This window comes from Labrus mixtus, chromosome 1, assembly GCF_963584025.1.
Source record: "Labrus mixtus chromosome 1, fLabMix1.1, whole genome shotgun sequence".
NCBI lineage: Eukaryota > Metazoa > Chordata > Actinopteri > Labriformes > Labridae > Labrus > Labrus mixtus.
Genome location: NC_083612.1, coordinates 32,337,507 through 32,362,089, shown reverse-complemented (window position 1 = coordinate 32,362,089; position 24,583 = coordinate 32,337,507). Strand labels below are relative to the sequence as shown.

The window sequence follows — 24,583 nt, the reverse complement described above, 5'->3', positions numbered from 1 at the left end:
AAATAACCCACAGGCTGGAGGGCATTTTAACAGAGTCCTTGGTGTGTGATTGGGAGGCGAGAAGGAGAGAGAGTGGAACAACAGCAGGTGGATGGGTGCAGGTTGAGGGTGGGAGTAGATGAGAAGAAATGGGGGAAAGGGGGGATGAGAAGGAGGAGGCTTAAGGGAAAGAGAGACAGTCGTATTACTGGATGGGGGAATAGAAAAGGTGTACAGGTAACATTGGCCCAGGAGAGCGTTTGAGGCGGAGGAAGAGGGGGGGGTCATTGTCGTGATCAGCTGGTCAGCCTCCTGCCGGCCGCCTGCCCCTCTGGAGGCCAATTAGAGGGGAGGTGGGTAGAGCCAGGAACACAGGAACCAGGACGCCCTACAGGCAAAAACACACATACACACATACAGTACAGTAACACAAAAAGACACACATTGATGCTGACACTGGATTCATTCAATAATAGAAGCCCCGGGACACACACGCTAACTGTACTCGGGGAAAGGCTGAAACTGCACATTCCTCATCTTTTTCAAACCTCTTCTTTCTTTTTTCTCCATAGAGTTTTAATCTCCATTATTTTTTGCTGACACTGGTGCTACGATTAAACAGGTTGTACTCACTTTTGTTTTATTGGAGGAGAGTTTGAACATAACGGCAACAATTTAGAGGTGCCTCTTAAACTCACCTTCTTTCTTCCAGCGGGGGGTTCTGGACTGGATTCAGACATTAATGTTAAGATGGCCTATCTAGACAACTTGAAACTGAGGGAAAAGAGTTACATTTTATAATCTTCAAATGAAAAACTGCTCAGTTAGCATATAAGCAAACATTTCCTTCCAAACTGTCTTACCTGTTTTAATCTTAATCTGTGTAATTGTTTGTTGTAGTGTTGGTCCTTTATTTATCCAGAGATAAATGATTGAGCTGAAGAAGCTCAGCATACATATTAGAATCGCGTACATATACAGCAGCAGAAGATATAACAAATAACAGCTGTCGCTTGCTAAATGTGGCCCACCTTAAGTAGATAATCGTACATAATTGATATCATACGAATAAAAGTTTAACTGGGAGTCCACTTGCTCTTGTGCAGTCATACACGGCTAAAAACATTCCCTCACAAAGTGCTGAGTGTTGACCTCAGATTGCAGAGAGACAACAATTCTGGCCTGTAATCAGGCTTCTCACTGAATTACCATAAATACGCTAACAGGACCTGTTGCTAAGAAGCTAGTCCTTCACATGTTTTCTATATTGTACTTTACTTAAAAGAGAGACAGGAGATATTAAAGATTCAAAGGTGGATTTGTTAATCAGATTTCAACCAATGCCTGAGTTTTTGCCATGTCTGCATGTTCTGGCTCAGGTAGTGGCAGCTTGCAGCACAATGAAACAAATGTGGGTAAAGTACAGTAGAAAGATCTGCATATCTTAGGTTTATTTTAGCTCTTATAATCCTTTATAAATGGCTGGATCAGCTCTGATAGTATGTCTTTCAGATCGGCTGGGGACATTGCCGTTTGGATAAAGCTGTTGGTACAGTTTTATGTGTTTGTGTGTGTGTTTACTATCCACCTCACGACCTTGAGTCACTCTCCACCATCACCACCCCTGCAGTGCTTCAGAGTGGCTCTTTTGAAGTAGAAAAATCTCAGAAAGGTGAATAAAAGACACCTCCTAAAGTTCAGCCTGAAACTCTGAAACAGCTACTTTTCTCTCTCACACACACACACACACGGTATACACACACACACACACACACACAATTATCTGCAACTGGAGCCCTGATTATCTGCTGGTGAGCCACCGACCATTAGTGATGTTTCCTGACTAATAGGTGCTGCAGTGGCAGGTCTGTAGTGAAAACTGGTCATTTTCTGTGAGCTCTGTTGCTGTTAGCTCAGATCCTAATAAGACAGGAGGAAGGTCAAGTGCATTTGCAGTATTGATGGATTACACAGAATGACCTTTAACTAAACCTCCAGTCAGTATATGTATAATCACAGCCAAAGTCAGTTAATCCAATGTGCCTACATCCTGAAACACCAGCCACATACAGTATGTGCCTGCTTTGAGACTTAGCCAAATGTATTCAGTTTCCTATATATTTTATATACAGTACAATTTCTTGTCGTGTCGGTAGGTTAATGTAGACATTACCCACTCAATGAGTATCTGTAACTTTAACCTTCCTGTGGAATAACCAGAATATTGCAGAGTGTACTATTGCGATGCCAGCTGCTGATTCAGGTTAAGTGTCAGACAAGATTTATGAGAGCATTTGAAATGTTGCCACACATTGAAAAGTGACCATTAAATAGTGACTTTTACTTCTCTGGTTGGGTAAACCTAATGAATCGGCTTGCCAAGAAAATATATTTAAAAAAATCCTTTGAGGCTTAATTATAGTTTAAAGTTGATACATTTATGAACAATTATTGTGCTGTCTTGTGCAAGTGATTATCCTGTAAAGTAGTACTGGCTATACTAAATGATCACATCCACTTCTAATGTACAGTGTATGTGAGAGGTAGAAGGCAGGGCTCTACAGTGGGAGTATTTCACTCTCATTTCCCTCTAAAAATAGATTAGTGTGAACAGCAATAAACTGATCATAGTAGAGTTCTCCATGGAGACACAGCCAGTGGACAGTGAAAAAGTATCAGTGCTGTATTTTTACATGTGGACATCGACTAAAAGTAAGTCTATTACACTTCATATTCAACCTGAAACAGACAAAGAGAAATATGAATCTTGAAGTGTGATTCCTAAGGTTCATCTTATGAGACTTAGCTTACATTTAAAGGCTTTATATGCGATTTTTTGATCCAGCAGATGTCGCCTTTGAGCACCAGCATGAAACCAAAACAACTTGCGCTGCATTGTTGTGTTAGCATGCTAATGCTAGTGATCTTTATTATGCTCGTATCTTCACACTGCATGTAAATTTACCTGAAATGAGCGTGATCTAGAAACACAGTTAAGCAGTGAGTACAGTATGTTATTCTTCTTTTCTCTAGTCCCTCAATTAAACAACTTTTATACGTGAGGGGAGGAGCCGGCCGGCCGTCCGGGCGATGTAAACAAAGTGAAGATAGGACTCTGAAAACTCTGAAAACATCACAGACAGTGGGACTCGGGTGTTACACCCATTGTAGACAGTCATGACTCACAGAGTTATTTTCAGAGGATATACTTGATTTATATTATATTTAAGTCTGAAAAATCACATATTAAGCCTTTAAAGTAGCATGGTGACCACAGGGATGTGACTGATCAGTACCAGAATTTATTTTCGGTTGAACTGATTTTTAATATTTTTTTTATTAATGTTGGCCCACAATGCCTGTCAAAAGTTATGTTGAATCTGTGACGAAGCCCCCAATGCTAGCTGGGGCTGTAACTCTGGTTAATGGGCCTGCTCTCCCTACTCTACTGCCTGGATGTAGAACTGCATAATGGACAAACGGCATCTAGTAGGAGGAGCTTGGTTTCACGGATTAAGTTGTATGTAGGCTGTTTTGAGGTTAAACTGGTACATCGATCAGGTCAATGCGTAGCTACTATTAGCAAAGACATTTGGACTTTTACCTGCAAGGCTAACCGAAGGCTGTTGGTGCCTGCACTGCTAACAGTAGCCACTTTCAGCACACCAATCACACCAAGTAATGTACGTCTCAAGTGCCACACATTTCCGTGTCAAACATTTAACATATCCATCAAGTTTGTTAATGAAGAATGTGATTAACTGTTTTAATGGATTCTAAATAAGCTAGACCCAATATGGTTTTTGACAGTATTTAGCCATGTTAAGTAAATTGTGCTTAATTTTGACTCTTTCCAAGTTTTTCTAACCTTTAGACTATTTAACTCGTCTGAATTAAAATTTCTGTTCATTTGACAGGAACATTTGTTGTTAGGAACATACCCAATACTGACTAATGACTACTGAGTGATGTCATTTAAGCCAACATGACTTCACTGTCATTACAATGACCACTGAAGCTAATGCACACTCAGTATTGATATTTATGTATCAACTAATATACATGGTTTGCTTCTAGTGTGACATTAAAAATTGGGGACTGTGGAGAAAAAAGCCAACTACCATATCAAAGTGGTAGATTATATCTTCCGCAATTATTTTAAGTGATGTTATTAATTATCTTCATGGAGTTCATCAGCATGTTGTCAGAACCAAATTGTGTAAAAAGAAACAAAAAGGTGCCGACATCTTTATCCACCCTCTGTGTTTTTCCGTAAAAATGGCTGACAAAGTAAATAATGTGATGTGATTTCAGTGACATAACAGCCCAGCCCAGTCATGCCAATCCTATTTCATAATTAGAATATCCATTGTGGTTTAAATTGTATTTATTAAAATATAAATAGTATTGTTCCTTTTTAAGTCTTACAGCACATGTCATATTTCAGAACTTTGGGTGAACGTTTCCTTCATGGACTTCTCTTCTCCACTACTTTAAATGAATTGAAAAAACAACGTTTTAGAAAACTCATTGTTAATGCACAGAGTTGATGCACTGAAATACATGGTCTTACATCAAACCAAGCAGCACTGCCAACACTCAGTTGAACTAATGAACCATGCCTGCTGCTGATAGCCAGTGTGTACACTCTTTGAAAAACATCAATCAAAGCAGCCATTAAATACTTAAATAAAATACTGATGGTACTACAACAGAGGTTTTTAGCTGGCTCTGTTACTGCTTGTTCACTTAGCAACAATTTTCTCTAACACCCAGTTAACAGTGCTGGAGAGGCTCATAGAGCACATTTCAAGTACCGATTTGACCGCTTGGATGGATGAAACCAGCAGTTGTGTAGCAACAGCATCTATTACAGCATTTATTACACAATACTTTGTGTGTATGTGCTGGTAAGACTTGCCAGTCTTTGCGTCTCCATCCCAATTTTTCATTTCATTTCCAAAAATACATCTCCACAAATATATCTCTCAATAATACACATGTTGTTTAATTTGCCTACATTCTGTAGCTTATTGACATGATGAATATTTTTGCTGCAAGTGGGGCACATTTAATATTTTCTTACTCTGCTTCACACAGTCTTTTGTAAGATTTTAAAGCAGCCTGGATAACAGACGTCCCATTAAGCTCTCAGCTTGTGGTCTGTTTTCACCCTAACTCCCAAGACACTTGCATTGGAAGGTAGTTAAAGGAAAAAAGAGCAATCTTAAATTCTGCAAAGGGGAGGACCTACTAGATTAGTCTATTTTTAGACCAGCGCCTTCTTTTTTCTTTGTCGCCACTCCTTTAAAGATCTAAGAACTGTTACAGAGAGCCGTCTCCAAAGACAGAAAGACACGTTGAGGGATTAAATCTCTCCAGGGAATCAAAGAGTGATGGTGACAAAGAGTGAGAGTGAGAACACAATGTACAGGTAGAGAGTTAGATGAAAAATCAGGTTTAGTCAAAGAGTGGCTCCAAATCTCCCAAATCTGGGTGTGGACACAACAAAGCAAAGCGCTTTATTTATCCAGTCAAGCAAAAAGCATATTAACATAAAACTGGTCTGTTGATAGACAGAACGCCCTTAATGACCTGTGTTTGGCAACATATGTCAGCAATAACGTTTTCTGTATTTTACATGTCAAGGTAATTTTGTCTTACGGGTGAAGATATACACAGCAGAGCAGTATCTGAAGATGTCATACATCACTAGATCTCAGGGCTCCAGCCTTAGGAGTTCTCATTCTGTTAAACAACGATGTTTTCATTTGGAAACATCCACCGCATATATTACATAATTTGAATTTCTGATCACAACAAAGTCTCTGCTAAAGCTAGAAGCCCATCCATAGAGAGCCATTGTACACCATACATCAATCATACCCTTCCTTTTTACACAGATCCTGATTGAAGATGTGATTTACATTATTGACAGTTGGCCATTGAACGAGCAGCTTAAAGTCAGTCTTCGTATTCACTGTGCTGAAGAACTATCGATTGGATTCTGCTGATATTAACTCCTTCTAGAGGTTGAGCTTTAAAATATATGGAAAGTGGGTTTCCTGTCACAGTGATAAGTCTTGATTTTAGAAACTCAAATGTGTACTTTAACTTGAACTCTCACCCAGAAGAAGCTGTTTGTGTCCCCTGTGAAACCAAAAGTCAACAATGACATTTGAATGTTGACCATAACCGTGATGTATTCCTGAACTTTAATAGTATTTTTTGTTGTCTTAATCTGGGTTTTTCACACACCACAACGTCTTAATCCAGTCGGGGTTAGGACAAAAACTTTCACATGAAATCTGAACCCTGATGTCTTGGGTAAAAATCCAATATTTATTTCTTTATTAGACATTAACTAACATCTTGCACAATCAAAAAAATGGTAACAAATCTTTTGGGAGCTTTAGAGACCTAGCCCAGCCATCAAAACATCAACCTGAATATGGCGCTGGTATGGGTTATGGGCACTGACAAGGGTCAGCATCAGAAATTGGATACGATGCGATACTAGAGCACGACCGATTAATCGGCCTGTCGATAATACCGGCCTATATTAGCATATCCAGTGACTATCAGTATCAGATAGTTGTGCCGATATTACTAGATTCATTAGCCAGTCAAAAAGCATTTCATTTGCATCATTGTATTACACTAGCAGTCCTTTCTCAACAGCAGAGTGTGCTATATCGATACAACCAAGCATTATCACGCTTCAGAGTGTCAGGCTGGGATGCTTGTACATGCGTAGTTACAGTGGATTGACCATCTTGACTTCTTTATATCTTTTACACAAGTGTTTGATGACTGCATTTGAGCGATCAACGAATTCATTAGTATTTCTATATTTATCTTTACTGATTGAACATAGATCTAAGAAAGATATCGACCGATATATCAGTATCAGATTTTCTTTTCTCCCTGATATCGGTTTTAGTTTTGGCTTCAAAAATCTCATATCAGTCGGGCCCTATACTATACGATACAATGTGATGCGATATGATACTCTTTATTGTCCTGTTGGAGGAATTAGTCTTTGACTCCAAGTGTTGCATAAATTTAACTGTCTCCACAGATGTATTAATAAATAAATAAACTTTTTAAGCAAACAACAATCTACATGTTAACAGTGAATCACAGTTCAATAAAAAAACACAAAGAACATACAGCATATTGCACAATATTAATTCACACAAGATCTGCATTATAAACAACAGTATGAAGATTCAGAGGAGAGTTATTTACCAAATCCTATACTCACCAAAGTGACTATTTCTGGATGTGATTATTTATTGATGCGTAATAAACTGTCAGACTGGATCTGCTGCTGACATGAATAATCGTCTTGTTGAGCTTTAGCTTTCACAATGTTTCAGTGTCAACATTTAAAATGCAAAATAACAACATGCATTTCCCCTCCTTTTCTCCGTCTCTCTGTGTCTCTGCCTCTCAGTGGTCAGCAGGCCTTCCTGTTGGAGAACGTGCCCTGTAACAACGCCAGCTGCCACAGTGTGGGAAGGATGTTCCACATCCACTGGGACCAAACTGATTTGGGAGCCATCCAAAACGCTGTCATGGCAACTTTCTTTGACATCTATGAGGACGTGAGTACTTTGTGTTGAACTTGTCCCTGTCCTCCGATTCTTCTCTTATGCTTTTCTCTGCGTCATGAGCTGCCATATAAATGTGTCAGTGAAATGTCATCACTTTCCTCGGTATTAAAGAAGTCAATGCCAAGTGAATCTCATCGAGCATTCAGGAACATTTGATTTCTGTAATGCAGAAAACTGGATTATGTGTTCAGTTTTTTGTAACACTGACGTCAACAAGTGATTGAAGTTTCTTTCCTTTAATGCTCAGACGAAATGTTCCAGACTTGGACTGATGACAGAACTATGTCATGTTCTGTTTGTAATTACTAAAAGTAAAGCTTCAGATCTACAAGACAAAGTGCTATTATCTCTTGTTTCCTTTGTATGCTTTTCTGCTGATGTCTTACAGTTATTTCTTCCATGACATCTCCTATTTTACCTGGCTCTTATACACTTGTTTTTAGACATGCAGTACACATAATGACTCTTTTTGTGTTGCACAGACTGAGATCCCTACACACACTCACTCACAAAACCGGGGCCTGCACACACTAGCGCTATCTTACAGTCTACTGTATGTGCATGTCTTATCATAATTAATTATTACTGCTGATGTGGCCTGTCCGTTACATCCAACTCTTTCTCTCTCACTCACTGGAGAGAGGGTTTAGAGGGACTAGAACGAGGAGATAGAACGGGGGAAGCACAGGGATGATAAGATAATAGCTGGATCAGTATTCCAGTGTGTTAGAAGAATAAAAATGTACATCAGAAGAGACACACACACACCGTGCTCCTATTGTCCCTTATATGCCTGTCTTCATTTGCAGGGTATATTAGACATGCTGGTTCTAAGCCAGGCAGAGGGCAAAAAAGACCCGACCATCCATGCCTTGAAGAACAATTATGAAGCTGATGCCTACTTTGTGAAAGTGATGGGTAAGTGATGAATTTGTCCAGTTGTATCAGTCCTTTTTGTTAAGATTACTGTAGAGATAGGGAAGTGGATAGAGTCAGAATTAATGTAGAGAGACAGGTGGACCGACATGCAGGAAAGGAGCTACATGTCTGACTCAAACTCAGGCCGTCCGCTTGGAGGACCACAGGCTCTGTACATGGGGCACACGTACTAACCACTACTCCACCGGCACCCCTGTATCAATTATTTTTAAGGGGCCACATGGAGAAAGAAAGAGGCAACATTTTCCTTATTTACCTTCTTCCCATGAAATCATCTCCAAATTCTGATTCCAAAAGAGAAATACACTTACAATTTAAATAATTCCTGATTAATTGTTTTTTTGTCATTTGTATTATAACAGCCCCTCCTTGACTAATTAAAATCATTGAGCAGGAGCAGATGTTTCCCTTGAGCTAGTAACCAGCTGCTCATGACTAATATCTGTCATATTTTTTGGATTTGTAGCCTCAGGCTACTCGATTGGTGGTGAAAGGGGGATCTTGTCTGAGCTCCTTGTTTTATTTAAACCTGAATGGAAAGGCTACAGTATGTGCACACAAAACGTAGGAGAGGAAATGAACCTGTGAGCTTAAAAATGAAGGGGATCATGCTATGGGCATTAGAGAAGTCTCACATATTGTATCAGAAGTCTCTATTGATCACATACTGTGAGACTTATTTGGGCTAATTGAGCGGCACACAATCTGGACGAAGTAAGGCGCAGAGCAGAAAGAGGTTGGATTAAGTTCCTTAATTACACATTGGTGTGTTATCTGGTGCAACATGAATCAAACCAATCAGTGCCGCCTCTCATTTCCTTTAAAGCCCGGTGCACCTGCAGGCAGACACGATGCTCTTTACACGGTGAATTTCAGTCTTCATTCTTAGATAGACTATAGGCCCTGACCAGCTCATGTAACATCTCTCTTTCTATTGTGCCCGTAACACGCAGAACACACACCACACTGAATGAGCTGTGCTGATTCCTCCAATTGAAGATATATCGGTTGAAGCATTCTCACAACATCAGAAACGAACAGTGCCGTTCAAATGAAAAGGGACACTGTTTACATGTATGTACGTTTGTCAGTCACACTTAAGACCTGGTTTTCACAGACAGGAGAAACTGTAGCCTCACTATCTGCCTGTGATGCTCAGAAAGAGTTTTTATGTTTTTGGCTCACTACTTTATTTCCCCCTTAGTTAATAGATTTCACTTTTTTCACTGAGTTAAACTCAAGATGCGTTCTTTTGAAGTCAAAATGTTGGTACAGTGTTAGTTCCTAGTGACATTAAAAGGAAAGTATAAATAGATCCACTCTGGGTCTGGGTTGGGCTTTTGCACAGTTGTATCTTTCAGTCTGCACTGCTTATTAGTAATAATGTTTCAGAACAGAAGGTTCTGTCTTCTTTTAAAATGAGAATTACAATTACTCAAGAAATACACACACTGAAACCATCGCCATTCCCTCTTAAAACATAAAGGAGGGCATCCTTACTTACACACTGACAGTATTACTCACTATGAATACTCTTTGCCAAGACTGACATAGATACACAGATTGAACCTGTTTGATACTGTGGTAGAGTTTATGTCTTCATTCATGTGAACATTTCAGGGTTCTGGTAGACTGAGCCTACATCTAACTAATCAAATATGTGTTGTAGGTGCAAATAATTACATTTCCTCATGTTCATGATGTTCAGAGCATTGGACAGAATCAATACATTACATTACACAGCATCCAGCACTATAGTGAAGTGAAATCTTCAGATCAAGAATCATTTTAAATTAAAATCACATTCACAAGGGTAGTGGCGCAGTAGATAGCTCTGTCGGTATGTTTTTAAGTGTTTGTGTGGATCTTCTTTCTATATTAGCAACAAAAAAAACAGTAACATACCTCTCTTACATCCATTTAAATGACACAAAGCAACCTGTTTAAAGGAAGAATGTGCGATTTTTTGATCCAGTAGATTTAAATTTTGAGAATCTGATGTTTTTTAAGACACCTCTGCCATAGTGAATCCTCCACTCTCCTACAGCGACACACCTCCAACCCCTCTCCCCTTGTGTTTGCATGAAGGAGATATCAAATTGGAATGCAGCATAAGAGATTACAGCAAGTGCCTGACATATTCTCCTTGTCTCGAGCTGCATTGTTTTGTTAGCAGGCTAATGGTAGCGCTCTAGTTAGCTCGTATCTTCAAACTGCATGTAAATTTACATGGAATGAATGTGATCTAAAAAAGTTTACATGACATTCAAATAAGCAGTGAGTACAGTATGTTATTCTTCTTTTGTCTAGCACCGTTTGAGATAACATCACAGAGAGATCTGCGCCTCACACTCATTGTAGACAGTCATGACTCAGAGGATATACTGGATTTCTGCTGTATTTATGTTTAAAATGTCGCACATTTTTTCCTTTGGGCATGCACTATCAATCCAGGTGCCAAACAAACGGACTATTTTAAGTGTTGAAAACTCTATTCTAACCTAACCTAATCTAACCTAATCTAGCATAATCTTGTCTAATTCTGCAGATATTCTTGGTTATTAATGTGACAAAAGGCTGCCTTCACATTTGCATCAAACTCCATTTGTACTTTAAACCTTTTTTTTTATTTTTTTAAAGATGTTTATTTTGGAGCTTTTTTTGCCTTTATTTAGAGACAGGACGGTGGATGTGAGAAATCAGGGACAGAGAGAGAGAGAGAATGACATGCAGTAAAGGAGTGATTGAAACCCGGGCCACCAGCTTGGAGGACTATGGCCTCCGTACATGGGTCGTGCATACTAACCACTAGGCAACCGTCACCCCCTCAAACCTTTTTTTTTTAATACAGTATATACTTGATATTCCAAACCCAGCCCATCTTATAAAGTATTGAAATGTGTGACTGATATAGGGACTGCACCTGAAGTTGGTGTGTCTGGATGCTGCGGGTCACAACGACAAGCACAGGAAGCCAAAACGTGAATTAGTCGCTGCTTTTTACAAAATAAATTACAGCAGCATCACATTTCTTATATTTCATACATCAATAAACATAACTGTTGGGAAAGGAAGAGGCATGCATCGTCACTAGCCTGAGAGTATCTCTTTGATGTAGGTGTGTGTGTGACCTTGACTTATCCATGGTGTTATTGCTATAAAACAAATATTGTTCTATGCCTCTTAACACTGCTGCTCCTTCCATTATCCATGTCTTTGCTTACTGCAGCACATCAAACAAAACACATGGATACAAGCGCACCAACAAATGCCTATTCATCCCCCTTCCATGCAAAAACTGTCAGCTCCACAGCACCTCCTCGTCATTTGACTTTACGTATTCCATTTTTACTTGTAAATATTTCATGCATGTTCAGTTTTGCATTTTCTCCCTCTAGCTGGCTACAGGCCTGTGTTTCAAACATCAGGCAGCCAAGATAAAGCTGTATCCATCAAGTGTTACACCCCTGTTGACTTTTCATTCCTTTCCCCCATGAATGTGAGCTCATGTGCAGCTTAGTAGACGCACACCTTGCATTAGACCTCCCCGAGGGGTAAACTGTTTATTTACCAATCCTTTCAGGAGTCTCTGATAGCTGATAGCACTACTGTAATAAGTGAGACCGAGTGTGTGAACGTCATATTCAGACCTGCCACATTCTGTCAGCCACTGATGGGTTTCTGCAGACAGCCTCGACCAGCCCTCCGTTCTGTGAGATGGAATCTTATTTGCGCTCTACGACATCCCTCAGCCCTCACCTGAGCGTTATTGAACAACGCCCGCTGAAGGATTGACTTTGTGTCGGACTCTCTGTGCGTCGGTGTGCATGAATGTGTGGACTAGATCCCAGGATGTACACAGATTTCCCACTATAAATCCATCACTGTTCGGCCTCAGACAGCAGCCATGTCTCTCTGCCTGCTGGAGGCCTGGACTCGTGCTGGGCTTTTCATTGTAAGATGACCTGAACCTTTTATGCTCTGACATCTTATCCTCCCAACATGCCAATAGTTCACACACTACACATTCCATCAGTAGCATTATATATATATTTTTTTTGCCGTTGCACCATATATTATTCAGGAGCAAGCAAGACGTTGTTGGATGTATCTGCAGACCAAGGATGTCATGCTGTGAAAAAATGATGTATCCTGCCATACTGAGAAACCAGTATATATATATATATGGTCTGTATGTTATTCTGTTATGACACTTCTTCAAGAAATACTCAGTATAGTGTATAGTTGCAGTTCAGTTTAAGTTTTTTGTTGTTGTTTTTCTGTGTGTAGAAACCCAGTGTAATTGTGAACTTTGAAATTGTCACTATGCTGGTGTCGTAGCTCTAGGTGGCGCTGTCTGTCATTAGGTCGATCTTACATTAATCTCAAAGGAAAATGGCCAAAATCGAAACATTACACCTCCTTAGCATCAGCCTGCGAGCATTATTATAGTAAGCATGTTAATGAGATTTTAGCATGTTCTTAAAAGTGTGATTGTGATTGTACCTTTGTTTACTATTGACATGGTTGTGATCCAATTCCAACTACATAAATGATGAGCAAGGAGGGCAAGGGGCTGCTCTTTCTACGGTGTGTTGAGAAGACAAAACCCAATAGAAGTGGTACCATGCAGTTTTACCATCTTTAGCCAGGAAGAGCAGCTCTTCCAGTTAAAACAAGAATGTCTCTTAACACCTGGAAGCAATGTGCCCTTATCTGCAAGGGTTTAGGGCAACCCTGAACCAGTTTAACCACCAATTATACAAAAAGGATTTAAAGACTCTATATACAGTTTTTAAGGTCATGAAAAGGTGGATTTGTTCTCAGGGGTTAGGGCAACGTCTACTGCTGTTAGCTAAAGCCTTACTACACACAGGCAGTGAGATATCTTGACTGGACATCACGTAGGGGATGAGAAAAGTTCTGATTGGCTCATTGAAATGTTACAGAAACACAATACTATACATGTGTCACATGATTAACTTTGTTACATGAAGACCTGGCAGACATTGAAAACAGCGAGTGGAATTAAATTATATCACCTAAAACTTATCTTCCCATCTCTTATACATGTCTCATCGAATTGACACTAACTACGAATGTCATTACGATTATGAAATTGATCGATATATGTCGTAGTAGTGGAGAACTTTAAGCCCTGCAGTAACTGCAGCACAATACTTTTAATATAAGTGTCACACTTCGAATTCAGCCATAACCCTAATCATGACGGGAACTTCCCAAAAAGCTTCCTTCGCTTACCAACTCAATTACATTTTTTAAGAGAATACCCCCAGACCCCCTTCCATGCATTTTTCTGTCATATCTCATCATCTTTTTTCACTACTCTAGTGTTTGCAGGTCTCAAAAAAATCATTACCAGGTTATAATTAGTTTGCATAAGCATATGTTTACAGCAGCCACAGTAAGGACATAGCTGTTGGCCCTGATCCTGGATATGCAAAAAGAGAAAAACTCTCAGTTTTTTTTACTCACATTTTAAGCACAATTTAACAAAATGGCAATGGCATATGTATAGGTGGCTCTTTTGTAACATATTTTATAAAATTTATTTTCTGCTTGAAACCCTGAGTAACTGCCAACTCACTGCATACAGTCATAATTTCACTCACTCTGCACCTGGCTTTTAGCCCTGGTGTTTGTGAATCGGACTGATTTTTGTGAGACTCATTTACATAACAATTGGCCAGTTTTGCTCTAAATGGCTGCATAATGGGCAATTTAGATAGATTGACTGCACAGTTAAAGACAGTTACAGAGTTTCTTTTTGTCTCATTCTCAGCCCTATAGGTACGAACAACTCAACCAAGAGATGGTCACCTATTTATTGCAGAAAATTACACTCGACCAATGCTAGTTTAGTCAAAGAGAGACACTATTAATTTAACTGATTTAACATTAAGTATGCTTCTGGTGCTGATTAAGATGTAGTCTTAAATCCATTGGTGTATTCAGACTAGATCTACCATTAAGTTTTTAAAAGTATCTGCATGCATATAAGATTTGTCTTTGATTTGCACACATCACAAATTTCCCATTGAAGAGAGTCGCACACAAAGTATATTACCGGATTTAAAGATTCTTCAGGAACATAGTCAGGGCATCATTACTCTCCAGTCTTACACAAAGCAGTGTGGTTTCACTGTACGCTGTAAGAGACAATGAAGCACAGAGTTATTGCAGGGTGGACAGATGGATGGTTGATTACTGCTGCAGAGGGAGGAAATGGGAGAAATCATAAACTCCAAAATTAGAAAAAAAGGATGAAATGATGCGTGATGGCAAAGAATGAGGGAGGGGAGATCTCTGCATGAGCATCTCAGAGTGTGTGTTAGTGTTTGTGTAGCTGTGTGTGTGTGGGATAGAGATGAAGAGAGAGACTGACAGGCAGAACTGTATGAGTTGATTAGTTTCCTGCTCACTTATTAGGATGCAGATTAGCTGCATTGAGAAACATCTGGGAGCTTTTCTCAGTCCCTTCTCCTCTCCACTTCTCACCTCATTTTTCATCACTGCTCCTCTTTTACCAAATCCAGCTCCCTTCTTTCCTTTTTTTCAACATTTTCTCCTCTCCTTTCTTCCTCCTCGATCTTTTCTCATTCCTGCACATTTCATTTCCGTTCCTTTAACTGTCTCCAGCTTGTGTTTTTACCTTGATCTCACCTCTGCTCCTGCCCTCACCCTGCCATCACTCCTCTTTTTGTTTCTCTTCAGCACAGGTCTCATTTCCTGTCCTCCTGCTTCCTCCTCGCCTCTCTCATTCTGCCAGTCACAGCTTTTTAATTCACATTTATTTGGTTTCATTCAAATGACGATGAGGAGATTTAGATCGAGGCTTTTATTGTGGCTTTGTTGTCCAGACGATGATTTTACCAGAGGCTGTATATTCAGATTGGTGTGAATACTTCTTCAGAGCACAAAGGAGGCTGAGTGTGAGCGTCAGCTTCCATTTTAGTCAGAAAAGCCTCCTGCAGCAGCATATGTTGACAGTGAAGGCATAATGGCTCTGCCTGCAAATGTGACCATAAGCAAACCACAAAACACAAAAACTAAATAAATCAATATGTGGCTGAGTTAAAAAAAAAAATGGAATCCAAAAATGATGTTACCTTGCCCTGCGTCAATCATTTTCAGTGGTATATAACTGGAAGCCTTCACAGCCATCTTACATGCAGCAGTGGGTAGGACACTGTTTGCCTTTAATTTCTATGCTGATGACACTTACTGCTTTACACATCCTCTGCCCCGTCTTATTTCACGTCTTTAGAATGCATTTGATATATAGTACAGGAAGACCTTTGTCAGCTGCAGCTTGTTCTAAATGCAATTAAACCTAGACGCATGGTATTCACAACCTGAAGAGAGGAAGAGAAGCATTGTCAGAAAGAAGTACAGAAACTTTGAATTTGCTCTTGTCAGTGTCAACCCACTCCATGCTTTTTGGATAAAGCTTTTGAAAAGGCACTTTAAGAAATGTATAATGTAAATGTAAAAGGTGGAACTGCCTGCCTTTTCATTTTAGCAGCATCTTGGTTTTTAGTCTTGTTTTTATTTTCTTCTTGTTCAATTGCTTAGAGTGTAAATGATTGTCATAACTGATTTGTTGCTGTCATTTTACTGTAATGTGTTGCCAACCAAAACCACTTTGGATGACAAGAGCATGTTCTGTAGACAGTCAACCTGTTTCCCTGTAACTTTAAAATAATATAGTTAATTAACACAGTGGCCTGGTTCATCTGAAAGTGAAACCTTACCGAAGCCTTTTGCAGCTGTTCAGAGACAGTGAGCATACAATAATGTGATAATGATGTTACCCTGAGCGAACACTGAGCAGAGAGGACTCCCTCAGGGATCTGAATCTCCACGGCAGTGCAGCTTCATGTCTTGCTCACTCTTTACCAGACAAGATAGCGACTATAATAGTCGCTATCTTCTCAGCACTTAAAATAAAGCCTTACAGTAAACATGAGCAAATAATACACCTGTTAATCAAAGAGATATTTAAATTCCAGCTGGACTAAAGAGAAGAAAACAATCAGAATTTTTCAGTCCAATTTGTTTGATGAATGTGGCTAATGTTAGCAGTGCTAGCATTACCAAGTAGTAGAGCCAGGATAGCAGGCCAACAAACCAGAGCTACAGCCCCATCTAGAGGCCGGTGGCTGCATTACAGCTTAGACGCAACATTCAACAAGGATTGTGGGCCTACATTAAAAACAATATTAATAATTTATTTAACCAATTAGTAAGTCAGGTGCCGACTAGTATGGGTGACAACGTTTAATCCTTTAGTCATCTAACCGTACACATCCCTTGTTTAAATATTTTGAAGTGACAGTTCTTTAATTTGATTTTACAAAGTCTAATCTATTATTAACCTGAAAGCTAGACGAAGCTACAACAATTCTGTTTTTATCATTCCTGTAAAAATTTGTTTATTTCTGGAGATGCTGATTTGTAAGACCAACTTTAACCTCACTCTCTCAGCATCATTATGTGTGTCTGTTGGCTTGTGTGTGCATTATGTGTCTATGCATGTCGGTGAACAGTCCTGCAGTCAGCAGAAGCAGCATGAGAACAATGAGAAGAGATAAGCATCTATAAGAATGAATGCTGCTCAGATGTCACATCGTTGTGTTGTGTGTCATTGTGTTTGTGTGTAAGTTGTGTGTCTGTTTGATTTACACTTGTAGCCATTAGCACTGATGGAGCTTGTCGTGGTTCCCTGTATAGGTCTGCTCATCACATTTGGCTCTTACATGTACGTGTGTTTGTGACGTTAGCTGACCAAACAGCTCAGGACTGTGTTGTAATGTTTACATGTGGTTACCATGGCATCAAAGTTTCTTTTGAACTCCAATGAAGGCACAATTACAGGTGAGGCTCCAAAAACATTTAGACCATCCCTCTGCATCCCTCCAAACAGTTTTTTAAACCGTGTAGAGATCTGATGAACAAATATCTGTCTTGTTTTCTAGCAACAAGGCATGTTCGGTGTCAAAAGACTTTTTAATCTTTTATTGCATGCATGAACATAAGTAAGCTCCTTCTCGTACACAAACAGAAACAATTATTTTTTTGGGAGACAGACGGTTTGCAGAATTGTTTGTTTTGAGTTAGTTACAAAAAAAATGATTCCCCATGGAATAACCTCTCTGCACAGTGAGAATTTCTTTGTCTTTTCTGGATGGTTAGAAATGATCTCATCTGTTCCAAACTACAAAACTACAAACATTTTCTTGGTCCAATGTTTCCAGCAAGCATAAGAAAACAAACTTCAAATCAGTGTTATACACAGATTTGTATCTTTCAATGAAACATTTAGGATTCAATTTTAAACTCCAAAATGACAGTATGTTTGTATTAAAAACAGCTGGAAAGTGCTGAACAGGGAGACATTTGGATTTAGCACTCATTAAGAGAGATTCTTTCATAACAAGTTTTGTACACACATGCATAGATGAGTTTGAAGACTTACTTTTATAGGGCAGTCATGTCCCCAAATGTATAAAACTTTAATACACACACCTGGCATCTAGAAGCAGTAATAACACTAAAGCGCAATGGTGAGAGATGACCTGATTTCAGCTTCCCAGCCCACAAACTGGCAGCAGGATTAAGAGCATTGAGGACCCCCCTCAATAATATGATTGTATTATACGTGTGATGCCTTTTTTTAGCCACTTTTCTGATTAAACTGTAGACTAGCGTCTGTCAAAAGGGGCGGACATGTTGGATTCACAGAACCTGACTTTTATTTATAATTAAAACAGAAACAAATCCAAACAGTAGCCTGTGTTTCATTGAATAAGATGTGTTCACTGGTTTGGGGGAAAGAGGATCCACCACTTTGTGAAACGTCTTGTGTTTCACTGCCATGGAACAAGATGCAGAGCTTTCACAGATACATCTTGGTCATTAGTTTATTGATTTTTATTGATTTTTTTATTGAAAAATGGTTGGCTATGTGCAATGTTTTGGTAAATCTCCCATGAACTGCAAAAAACTCAAAACCTAATCTCGGAACTCAAAGCAAACACTAAACAGGGTGTCATTTATAAATCAGTGCGTAGAATCAGTACTAAAAGTGTATGTACGCCAAAAAAATAAATAAATGGCGTGTTCCAAAAATATCCTTTACAGGAGAAGTGGTATACGCCAGTTTCGGTCCTGGTTTTGTTAGGTTACATAATGCATGTACATGTTCATTAATGAGACCACAGAGACATAGAAAAACTGCCTTGACTTTACTTGTGGTATCGTAGAATTATGTTTATGAGGTTGTCAGAAAATATTGATTAATTAAAAAATTGCAAATCCAATGTTTTTTTACCTTTCTATAAATCTCAAAATTTCTTCAGACTGTAGACTCATGACTACCGTATTGTTAAACATATCCTCAAGGCAGATTCTTACCAATACACAGCCCTTCTGTGAACTCTGATGTCATACCTCGTTGATCTACAACTGTCCACAGCAGCTTCATACACTTAATGAAAACACATGACAAAAATGCCTCAGCCTTTTGAGTTTTATTATTTTTTACAGATCAACACCCTGAGCTGGGCTACCTCCTAACTTTCTATAGGCTCATCTACTGATGTGCAATCTCTCCTGTTTAATATATATCTACTCCTGTCGCTGTTTCAAAAGCTTGTAGAAAAAATGTTGGATGCCATTCGGAAACACATTCTTTACAATCTTTTCGTTACCTTTTTGACATTCATTTTCTGCAACGCCCACCTACATGCTGGAAAAAACTAAACTTTTGAGACTATTACTAACAAAACAGTAATGGAGAGGGCGAGAAACAAACAGAAAATGGGGGGAGGCAAGCATAATACACCTTAATAAGGTGAAGAACAGGTTAAAATGAAAACGTTGAAGCTAGATAAAACCAAGTAGAGGGTTAGAATAAATAATAATAATACATTTTATTTATAAGCGCTTTTAAAAACTCAAAGACACTTTACAATAGTTAAAACATAAAGAACAGCACAGTAAGGACAGACTAACAGACATCGCAGCATTACACACAAATCATAAAGATAACAACAATAAAGGTAAAGTACAGAAAACAGAAAATACATCACAATCATACATTAAAAGCTTGTTTGAAGAGGTGAGTTTTGATAAGTTATTTGAAAGTAGGAGGGTCGGTGCAGTGTTGAATGTGTGTAGGGAGTGAGTTCCAGAGGGAGGGGGCAGCTATGGAGAAGGCTCTGTCACCCCAGGTTCGGTGCTTGGTTCTAAGAGGGGGAGATAGGAGGTTGGCTTTTGAGGAAGTGAGGCTGCGTGCAGGAGTGTGAGGGTGAAGGAGAGCCGTGAGGTAGGAGGGGGCCTGGTGGTTAAGGGCTTTATGTGTGAGGAGAAGGATTTTGAATTGGATACGGTAAGGGACAGGGAGCCAGTGGAGATTATGCAGGACAGGGGTGATGTGTTTGCATATTCGGGTGTGGGTGAGGAGGCGTGCAGCAGAGTTTTGGATGTATTGAAGTTTATTAAGGACTTCGGATGATGTGCCGTAAAGGATGCTGTTGCAATAGTCGAGTCTGGATGTGATGAATGCATGGATTAGTGTTTCAGCAGCAGAAAATGAGAGTAGTGGACGGAGGCGGGCTATATTTTTGAGGTGAAAGAAGGCGGTTTTTGTGAGCTGGGTGACGTGGTGGTCAAAGGAGAGCTGGCTGTCAAAGATGACTCCAAGATTGCGGATATGAGGGTAGGGGGAGAGAGTGGAGTTGTCTATTGTGAAGGGTAGAGCGGGTTTCAGTGGTGATTGAATTGGTGGAGATGTAGAGCTGGATGTCATCGGCATAACAGTGGAAATGGAGACCATGCTGGCGGATAATGTTACCAAGGGGGAGCAAGTATATGATGAACAGATGCATTACATCTTTCTGTAATGTAATCCTACTCATCACTAATGTGTGATTAATTACGATTGACAGCACTAATTCTTTGTTATATACTGTTTTGTTTTATGGCAACTTGCAATTTTTCAGTCACACTTTAAAGCCACACTTTAAAGCCACACTGAGCTAAGTCGCAAAATGGAGCAGGCACAGTGGAACATAGTGTTCATGAAACACTCTTCACTGGCTTGCTTACTGTTTCAATGATGAAAAACACACATACAAATACACACACAGACCCACACAGAGAACCACAAAGACCAGTTCATCCTCCACTTGAGTAGGTTAGTCCTGTGAAAGAGCTTCCATCAGTCTTAATGTTACTCCAGAAAATAGGCTGTCTGTGAGGCTGTGTGGGCTGCAGAGAGAGAGAGAGAGATGTTGTATCGGCAAGAGACAAAATGTGCTCCCCACAGGATGTGTGACAGCTATTCCAGGGATCTTGTTTAGGCCACGGAGGAGCTGTTATGCACTTGTAACATGTCAACCAAAGATTGAAGAACAGAGCAGCCTCACTGCAAAAAGGCTAGACTTAAGACTGCTACCTTCCATCAGTGCAGTGACAGCCTTGTCTCCACAGATACTCTTAACTCTTTTTCACACATGACTTCCTGAAAATTTCTGGAATTTCAGGACAGGTTGCCACTGAAGTTTTCCTGAGTAAGGTGACCACATATGCACCACCTCACAACGGGAGACTTTCTCTGTCAGAGGGGGGTGGAGGCCAACTCAAAAGGCAGGGCATTACATAAAAGGGGCTGTGTTCCTAGACTTGGGCAATGCATTTGACACAATTTTTCCATAGTCTATCAACCATATCAAATCATACCTCTCAACCCGCTCACAGCTTGTAAAAAATTATAATTATAAATCAGACTCCTTATACCTTTCAACTGGTGTCCCGCAGGGCTCTGTACTGGGCCCTATCATGTTCAGCATGTAATCTTAATCTTTGCTACCTACCCTTCATAACTTTAACTGTGTCATGTCCTATGTTGGTTATTATTTGTTCTCGTTACCCAAATTGTATTGTATATATCTGTATTTTTTTTTTCGGTTTTTTCTATACTAATGAACGTATGTTATTGGGTTATATAAGTCTGAGATGCCAAAAAACATCTGGCAAAATGACTGCTGATGACAATAAGCCTTTCGGCTAACATTTACATCCGTCTGAATGTTTATTAATGTACACTGTCCCTTTTAAAACAAATAAATAAAAAGGACATGCAGAAATGGCGGACAAGGCAACAGAGTCCAATGCTATGATGACAGTTTTTGGTTTGATAACAGTTGGCACATATTATTGAACATTTTCAGCAAACAATTGGTAAAGCACATACTTGCAAGCAAAAAAGAATTAGAAGATACTTCACTATGTGCAAGGCGATCTGACTGTTGTTCACCGGTCGTGTGAGTACATCATCACCCCTGCCTGCTCGCTTCCATTGAAATGTCATTAAAATGTCCTACTGCGTTCACACATCAGTTCTACCTGACTTCTTCCCGAGATTTTAATATAGGGCGGCTTGGAATATTTACTGGTAAAATACCCATGACTGACAAAACCTCTATACTGGGAAAGATTTTAGTGAGAACTGGCTAAGATTGTCAAAATGCTTCGATAATTCAATACTTTTCAATGGCACAATAAATGACACAATTTCAGTTATTTTAATGATCAATAGTATCGAAAAGCATAAACCCTTTAAATAGCATCAGTCATATTCAATATCAAGAATCATATAGAGGTTTACAAATCTGATATAGTGATAACCATAGAACAGGCTGGCTTTATTAAATTGAGATGCACTTTGTGAAGTGCATCATGAACACTCTCTTAACTGGTTGCTGAAGTGAAAGCATATATTCTCCAGTGTGTAGAGTATTAAAGTATTAAGCAAAGTGAACTGTAAGGAATGCAGTACACTAAACCATGCTGTAAACTGAGTGTGTTGTAGCTTTTCCATCTATAATCTGTCTAATGTTCTATGTTCTCTTCCCCGATAATCCCAAATGGGATTTTTCATCAGTGACAGTCTAATCCCTTTACATTATTGATTTACAGTGTCAGTGACAGTGCCTGTAGCCTGACCCCGGACTGCATGAAATTCAAACGAGCAGTGAATATTTTGATCTCTATGATTTATTGATCATCGGTGTCCTTCATAGATGACTGTGGTCCAAAGCTTGTGATGTGTTGATGTGGTGTTTGCACAGACTTGACGAGAGGTATAATTACAGGCAGGGCTTTGAACACTTTGGTGCGCAGGGTCAGACCTCCACTAGCACCTTGATCTCTTCAGAGCCAAGTCACTTATTTGTTGTTTTTTTCCTGTATACAATATTACTCAATTTAGGGCACCAAAATAAAGCCATGGGCTGCTGACAACTCAGAGGTTCTACATCTCTATCGTTCATACTTTACCAATAACATAAGCATATAAAAAGGTTATTAAGATTTTTGCAATGTGGTCAAATGATGTTGTGGTTACTGACAACCTTTTCTTTGATAGCCTAAAATCAATTTTGAAGTGTTCATGTTGCAACAGCCAAGTGGTTTCTAAAAAACATTCTCAAAAAAGCAATCTTGAATGACAACAATAATTGGGCCTTGGTTAGAGATTACTTATTTTTCCCCTTTGATTAAGATCCATTTTCTGACTGAATCCTGTTAAACAAGGTTATTCAGTGGCTGATATGCGGTGTGGTCAGTTAGAGTCAAGGCACACGTGTTTGTCTTTGATGGGAGCTCCAACTGAATTCCCCCTCAGGCATTTACTTAATAAGCTTGTGAACTTCAAAGGAGCAAATTTGCCTTTGCTACACGTACGCTATTTCTCTGTAAATCAAAGCTTTAAAAAAAGTCCTCTTGTTTATTCACATAAATGATGGCAGAAGGGTTACCTCATCAAGGGATCAGAGTACAGGGAAGTGGTGCAATGCAGTCCTCGGCCCTCGATCATTACTGCATTAACATACAACATTGGTATTATAAGTCACTATTTGTTTGGACAGTCTAATGCTAGCAGTCATTCTGTAATCAGCGCCTCAATGCTAACATTGACCGTCTTAGTTCAACTTTTTGGCAATGCAAAAACTTGCTGATTAGCAACTTTGGGGTTGAAATGTCACTCATCTTCAGATATTCAGTCATGAACAAAGTATTGGAGTTATTAATGAACTTGTGTTAAAGAATGATGTAGAGTATAAGTACCAAAGACATTCGGTTCATCCTATGGTGAGGAATGGGTGTTGACATTTACTGGCAATGCATCCATTTAGTATAAGATATGTTATCTAAAAATACAAATGTAAACATTATGTTTGCGCAAATGGAAAAGTCACATAATCACCGAGATCAGTGAGATTCATCATTTGGGATCAATCAGATTTCGAAAAAAGCTGTTGAAACTTTTCGGTCAGGACTGACCTTGTTGACTGTGAAATAAACAGGCAGACAACACCAAATCTTTGGGGGAAAAAAATTGAATAACTTTATTTATAGTGCACCTTACAAAGCCAAAGGTACCAGGTGCCACACATTAAAATACATCGGATAAAGGAAGCAAAAAAAGACAGTTGAAGGTATAATATGCAAAATACTGAGTAATGACATAGCAATAATCAAATGTACTTTATGTCAAAATATCGTTAAGAAATTACTTCCTAACAAGAGTGGCCTGTGGCTCCTTTCTTGCAGGTCACTATCCACTGTTTTGACCCCTCAAATAAAGTCTTAACAAGTCCAAAAATAATTATAGAAAAAAGAATGCTGTCGCAAGAGAACAACCTGAAGGAGAACCAACAGACTCTCCAAACCAAAGAAAAAAATATCCTTGGTCCAAAAAACAAACATTTAACTACTTTGAGATGCATGTCTTTACCATCCAGCTGCTGCAGTTACTTCGCTAGTGAAACAGGATGCGAGGGGTCGGGGGAGTGTGGAGACAGGAGGGGAGGCTGGAGCTGAGGGATGAAGGAACTGTTTCTGAAGAGAGCATTGTTTTCATCTGAAAATCCACTATGAGAGTAGCATAGTTAGCCTTTAAATAATACATTTTAAAATAACAGCAATTAAATAAAATACAGAAAGACTGAATGGATAAA

At 39.3% G+C, this 24,583-nt stretch overlaps 1 protein-coding gene across 1 annotated transcript in view; it reads left to right on the top strand.

The window, feature by feature from the left end:
- itfg1 (integrin alpha FG-GAP repeat containing 1) overlaps window positions 1-24,583 on the top strand; it is a 171,151-nt gene that overhangs the window by 102,278 nt on the left and 44,290 nt on the right. The window contains exons 11-12 of the mRNA XM_061042495.1: window positions 7,439-7,589; window positions 8,408-8,516. Coding sequence (XP_060898478.1) covers window positions 7,439-7,589; window positions 8,408-8,516 — 260 coding nt within the window. The remainder of the gene's footprint in view (window positions 1-7,438; window positions 7,590-8,407; window positions 8,517-24,583) is intronic.